Source organism: Nicotiana tomentosiformis, chromosome 6 (assembly GCF_000390325.3).
Source record: "Nicotiana tomentosiformis chromosome 6, ASM39032v3, whole genome shotgun sequence".
Classification (NCBI taxonomy): Eukaryota; Viridiplantae; Streptophyta; class Magnoliopsida; order Solanales; family Solanaceae; genus Nicotiana; species Nicotiana tomentosiformis.
In genome coordinates, this window is record NC_090817.1 from 116,453,457 (window position 1) to 116,460,311 (window position 6,855).

A 6,855-nucleotide genomic window follows, 5' to 3' on the forward strand; every position below is an offset into this window, starting at 1 on the left:
TCAATAGTTGTAGATTTTAGATTATTAATTATATAAATCTCAACTGTTGATCCTCTTGAATAGCAATCAAGCTACAAAAATACGATAATATTGTTTAAATCCAATCCCCGTTGAGACAATATCATACTATACTATCTTTAAATAGCGAGCACAATTTAAGTGTATATTTTGCGCTCGTCAGTGGCACGCAGTGAATCTCAGAAATTGACCCGTGGATCGTGGTAATGGGCCACATGAAACTTAGTTCAAGGGGGAGACCCATGAATCGTGGTAGTGAGCTACGTGGAACTTAGTTCGAGGAGGAGATTATTGGGTGTGCGAACAAAGTACCACATTGATAGCTGAAAAGATTGAGAGCTTATATATATATGGTATAGGGATCTCTTAATGGTGTGAGGCCTTTTAGAAAAAATTGTGTGGGCTTGGCCTAAAGCGAATAATATCACATCATGTTAAGAGTATTTGCGAACCGCTTTAGCCCAACACTTTATAATAAACATTATCAGTAATCTTATAACAAAATACAATATGGTATGATATGTTAAATTATATTGATCATATTATTATTTTTACTATCAGTACATCCACTAATTAAATCCGTAATATTTATTTCAAAGTGAATAGCTTTGGTTAGAAAGGTAGTTGTTAAGGGACAAATAAACGTTAAAAGCTTACACTAAAATTTTCTTTTCTTTCCCAAAAGAAAGCTACGGCTAAAGACAAAAGAAGAAGAGTAAAAAGGTAGCAAAGCCCCAAAACTTAATTTACTTACCTTTTTTCCTCATCTTTTCCTCTCTTTTCTCATCTTACCCCAACGTCCACAAAAGGAACAATCTCCTCACCTCCCCCTTGGCTACCCCCTACCCCCCCCCCCCCCAAACTTTAGCCCCTCAGAGTGTCATTTTCTCACATATACTTCACACAAAAGAAACCACCATTCACTTCATATACCTTGTCATTTCTCCTCCACTCTCACTCTCTCTCTCTCTCACATTCAATCTCAAATCCTCCTTATAATTCTTACCTTATTTTGATCATCAAACCCCATCTTAAGAAAACCTCAAATTTTCTCCTCTTCTTCTCTCTTCCTCTCTCCATCTCCTTTTAACCTGAAATTTTAGCTTTTCCATATTTTATCATCAATCTTTCTCAAACAAGGACCTTCTTGATATAGTCTTTTTCTTTAACCTACTTACAAACACAAGAACAAACTAAAAGACCTAGGGCCAACAAAGAGAAGAAATTAGCTAGAGGATAATACAAGGTGAAAAAGGGAGACACAAACTACTTGTGGCTATTTTTATAATTTTCCTTTGATCGAGAATATATGGAGCTATTCCCAGCACAGCCAGACTTATCTTTACAAATCAGCCCTCCAAACAGCAAACCATCATCAACTAATTGGAAGAGGAGTACAAATAATAGTACTACTGAAGGTGAAATTGATTTAATGTTCTGGAGAAGAGCTTTGGAATCTAGAAACTCCAATATCTCTTCACTCTCAAAACCTGATAATAATAATAATACCTCTCTATTTGAGCTTTCTTTATCCAATCCTAAACCTTCTCCTGAGTTTAACTCTGGCCCTTTTCATCACATCCAAAACACTCCCCACAATTTCATTCACTCTTTACAGCAAAATCATTTAATAAACCATCAGCAGAACCACCTACTTCAGCAGCAAAATCAAGGGCTTAACTCAGAACTTAGTTTCTTGAGACCTATAAGAGGAATTCCTGTATACCATCAAAACCCTCCTCCTACTCCTACTTCTCATTACCCAATATTTGGTGAGCAAACTTTTGACAATACTAGGACTGCAGCTACATTTCCTATACGTTCTTCTGGTTGTTGTATTAATAACACCAACAACAAAACAATGTCTACCTCATCCAATATTCCTTTTCGGTCCCAACATCATCATCATCATCATCAAGCTGGGGTAATGCGATCAAGATTTTTGTCAAGATTTCCAGCTAAACGTACTATGAGAGCTCCACGGATGCGGTGGACTAGCAGTCTTCATGCTAGATTTGTTCATGCTGTTGAGCTTTTGGGTGGCCATGAAAGTAAGGCTTCTCTTCTTCTTCTTCTTCTTCTTTTATACTTTGATTATTTGATTGCAGTGTCAGATTTAGTGTTGGTTAATGGGTTTAACTGAACTTATTGTTTTATGCTCTTGTATGTATATATACTAGTATGAGATTTGCCTATGATAACATGAACTCAATTAATACTATTTTACCTTTTTTTGGGAATTTAGGAGCAACACCCAAGTCGGTTCTTGAGCTTATGGATGTGAAAGATCTCACTTTGGCACATGTTAAATCTCATTTACAGGTAAATTTCGTAGACCACTTAATTTTAGCTTATATCTCTAAGGTTGTTTGGTTTTTGAATTTCAATGTGCGTTTATAATAAAGAAGCTGTGGGGTGAAAATCTTTTGGAGTATTCGCAAAAGGCTATACTTTCATTAGACTTCCTACAAAGAAGCCTATATTAGAAGAAAATGTCTAAATCTACAGACATTTCAAATTCCAATGCCTTCTTTTTTTAATACTACAAATTTTTATTTCACTAAGTTCTTAGAACTTTTTTCAAACTAGTAGATCTGATGGTCCTGCAAGGCTATAATGCACAGCTTTTTTGCGTTGGGGAATGAACCATTAATCCATGTAGGTTGTAGCAGTACGAGTTGTAGCAGAAGAACAGTAAAGAAAGCAAAAGCCTCGGGTTCAATAACAGAGGGGAGAGAAAGAGAAAGTTTTATTCATAATGATTCAGCAATAATAATATCACGAGCTAAGGAAAAACAAGACAGACAAACTAAAACCCCAAAGATATGACGTGGGGGTGGGGATGGAAGGGGGGAGGGGGGTTTGCAGCTTAGAGCAGACAAGTTTAGACACTCTCATTGCTAATCCTGCTACTAGTATTTTGAACCACCAATAAATTAGTGTTATTTTTCTATCTGCAATAAGGAAGTACAAACGCTATCATGTCTCAATGATATTCCATCTTTATGGAATTTACACATTGCACTCTTCAATAACCATGTTTATATATGGGGATACATGTGTGTAACTATATTTTTCTATGCACGTGCTTAGAAGTGTGTATAATCCTGAGGTAATGTGGCGGAATAGTTAATTAAAATCCCTTTTATCTGTAATTAGATATTTATGTTATTCTTGATTTTTTTTATATATTCAATAGAGAGCATTTTATCCAATTTAGTAACTCTAGCGTGAATCTAAATTAGTCGGGCAGTGAGTTTCGACTACAAGAAATATAAAGTGTGTGCAAGTTTGTGGATGTACATGCAAATGTTTATCCATCAAAATGTGGTGCATGCACATGCATATTTACATACATGTATGCTGACTACATGGGGCACAAGCAAAAAGGTTGTCATCATTTAGCTGTAGGTACAACTTTTCTAAGAATTGTATCAATCAAGCTACCGTGTCTACTGTACTAGGAAAGGCCTATTCCATTATCTCACTCTTTGCACTTCGCTTTTTCTATGTACACAGTAGTTTACTCGTATACTCTACTAGTATGTATTTTTGTGCAGCAGAGCTTGAGTATATACATAAATTATACTTATTGGTATCACAATTCGCTGCATATGAACATATCGTTCTATGTTGACTTGCAAAAAGAATAAGAATTCTTCTTTTTTTTTTTTAAATCTACTGTATGTCAACTACTGTTGTATAATGGTCATGGTTTACATTTTAATGCTACATTGCATCATTTTTTTATATCTTTGCAGATGTATCGGACGGTTAAGACTACTGATAGAGTAGCAGTTCCAGCTTCTTCAGGTTTATATATTCATTATAATACGATTAATTAATTTTTTTGTTCCAGGGTCTTTTATAGAAAATAACCTAAGTAGTAAGTTTTTTCATTTTATATTTATTGAAGCATATTGAAATTGTAGTCTTACCTTCTTCTTTTTTTTCTCTGAATGTGTTAGGCCAATCGGAGGTATTCGATAATGGGTCTTCTGGAGATACTTCAGAGGATTTAATGCCTGACATTGAAAATTCAAGGAAGTCTGATTTATCAGACCAACAAGCCAGAAACAATATGCATCTTCAAGATAAAGATTACCATGGTCTTTGGAGCAACTCTTCAAGGTGAACATTTTATATGCTGCTCATAAAGATTTTATGCTCTTTTTTTCGTTTATGATAAAATGATTGACGGGCTTATATACACGGATAATGTAAATAATCTTCATATTATATTTATAGTGTAACTTAAAGAAAATTCTTGGATTTTGATACTAATGCTGATAGGGAAAACTTAAAAAGGAAAAGAATGAATAGAAAACTGAGAACCCCACGTATCACGTGAAAACTCTTTGTACTCCTCCAAAGGTAATTCAAATCGGACAAAAGTAGTGTCCACTAGGCCATAAAACTCGTTTATTAGGCTGGACTTGAAGGAATGTAATATGAAACAAGAAAAGGTCAGGGGAACCAAATTAAGAGGAAGAAGCAGTTACAATATGAAGTCTGAAACAAGATAAAAATTACGGACCACGCAATTGAAAACTTTGTCTTCAATTCTTAAAAACGATTTAGAACTTTAGTAGAATATCATAGCCAAGACTCAGAGATGACATTCTCCTTCTAAGCCTAAGCCAGAGCATCTCAAAAAGTTGTATTTGTATAAAAGATCAGAAAAAGAGGAGTAAGGAATAACAATATAGCTATGTTCCATCTGTTGTGAACCTCTTTTGGAAGAAAATACGTGCGGTAAAGAAGAAAATGCGAAAAAAAATTCAAAGATTTTTTGGAAAATCTTAGAATAGGATTATATACCAAATGACAAAATCATTCTAGGAATGAGCATCTCTCTTTCTTTTAGATTTCGTGGGCTCAGATAACTAAGGCTATTTGAAAAAGGACCTACCTCTATACTTAGTGTCAAAGTTAAATTCTAGCTAGTAAGAAAATGGCCCCCATATGCTGAAAGCTTTGGTGCCAAATTAAAGGCAAATTAAAGGTCTAAGGCTATTTTGAAACTTCTTTGAAGGTTGGTTTTGATTCTAGTAGTTAATGTGCCTTTCACATGTGTGGAGTGTGGTGGCAAACTTTTATGAACTATAGGCAAAAAAGGCATATCGTAAGTGAATAAAGCAAGAAAAAAGAAAAAGATAAGAAGCTTTAAATAAGACTGTAAAAAGATGGCTTTAATTTCATATTCCTCAGCTTGCTTTTTCTTCTTCTGCATGCATGGCTTCCACCGATGGAAAATATTCTCTTCAATTGCTATGTTTTTTTGTAGCAGAGAAAGTTGGCAGTTGCATGGCAAACTTGGAGACTACCCAGGGAACATGCCATCTCTTGAGGTACTATATGCAATATCTCTGAAAATTTAGTTGCTTATAAAAGAATTTTTACGCTATCATATAGCTGTCTATAATAAGGTGAACTATTTATTTAGAAATAGTAACTGGTTGAATGATACATAGACTTATGTTTTCATCAAGGATTATAACATAAAGTAGTCAAATTTGAATGAGATAGAAAGGATTTCAAGCTTTTTACAAAAGATAAGGCAGCTCATTTTCAAAAGACATAGTAAACTAAAGTCGAGAAATCCTTCCTAAAAGATGTCTCTTTATTAATTTCCCTATAATGACTTAGACTAGCTAATTAAGTAAGAATCGCCATAATCAAGATGCAGTGCTGTAATTATATTAGCAGTTGTTATATTCCCCTGGTCAATTTTTTCTTCCTTTATTCACAGGCATTTAGTACATTGTGTGTATGCTTGTTCTTCTTCTTTACTGATTCATTCTTTTGACCAAAAAAAGAAATTGCAGAAAAACCAACATAAAGACATGGAAGCAAAATGCTTAAGCTATGATAGAATATCAGCAGAAGTGAGCTCATCAAGCATAACAGAGACAAGTCCAAAAAAGAAGCCTAATCTGGAGTTTACTTTGGGAAGACCTTCACAGTAAAAAAGAAATCTCTGCTGGAGCAGCATATATATAAGTTAGTACTACTCATTTTGAAATCATTATAATCTCTGACAAGGTTATCTAGCTGGTTTAAAGAAAAAGTAAAGAGAATCAGGTATCCACAAAAACCAGAGAAAAGCAAAGGAAAAAAGAAAAAGGAAGAGGAAAAGAAAGCAAAGAAAAAGAGAGCTAAAGAAAGACAAGGAGACAAGAAAGACAGGAAGAAGGAAAAGGAGAAGGGTGTGACCTCTGAATCAAACAATATGATATTTTATTCCCTTTCTTGAGATAGAGAAGAATATGAAATCTGATTGATTTTGTGTATTATTAGAGTACTCATTACTCATTAGAGGGAGAATGAGAGAAGAGGCTTTTTCCCTCTCTTTTTGTAACTAGTTTCTAGGAAGTGATCTTTTACCCTGGTAATATTATGACGCACTTAAAGAAATATATAAATATTTGGGACGACTCCCCCATATATTTTGACAAAAATACTCATGATATTAACTATTTGCACCATAATATATTAATTTACCATGATTAGTACCGTCTCGGTGTGGCGGAGCTTGAATTTCGTGTCAAACTTGTTAATTTTGATCGTGAACTCGGACATAAAGTTTTTAAATATTTTGAAACAAAATTTATATATTTGAAAACTACATGATATAATTAATAGTTTAAAATATTTAAAAGACATAAAAAATTACAGTCAAAAAAAAATTCGTTTGACTCTCGAAATCCGAATATCGCCATATAAATTGGGACAAAGAAAATAGTAAATTGAGGTTATAATTTGTATTAATTATTTATGATTAAGTGATAACAATTTATGAAAGACTTATGTCATTATTGAGTTAGTGTAACCACA

The 6,855-nt window shown here is 33.9% G+C and overlaps 1 protein-coding gene across 4 annotated transcripts; it reads left to right on the forward strand.

The window, feature by feature from the left end:
• Positions 1-933: 933 nt before the first annotated feature.
• Positions 934-6,481, forward strand: LOC104108442 (probable transcription factor KAN2). 4 transcript variants are annotated; one of them, XM_009617479.4, is made up of 6 exons: positions 934-2,069; positions 2,264-2,340; positions 3,780-3,831; positions 3,987-4,149; positions 5,306-5,369; positions 5,847-6,481. In XM_009617479.4, the coding sequence occupies exons 1-6, from the start codon at positions 1,328-1,330 to the stop codon at positions 5,985-5,987; spliced, it is 1,239 nt and encodes a 412-aa protein (XP_009615774.1). In that variant the 5' UTR covers positions 934-1,327; the 3' UTR covers positions 5,988-6,481. The 4 variants fall into 4 exon arrangements, with proteins under 4 accessions (XP_009615774.1, XP_009615772.1, XP_009615776.1 ...); XM_009617477.4 differs by having other exon boundaries at positions 935-2,069; positions 5,838-6,481; XM_009617481.4 differs by having other exon boundaries at positions 935-2,069; positions 5,309-5,369.
• Positions 6,482-6,855: the final 374 nt, after the last annotated feature.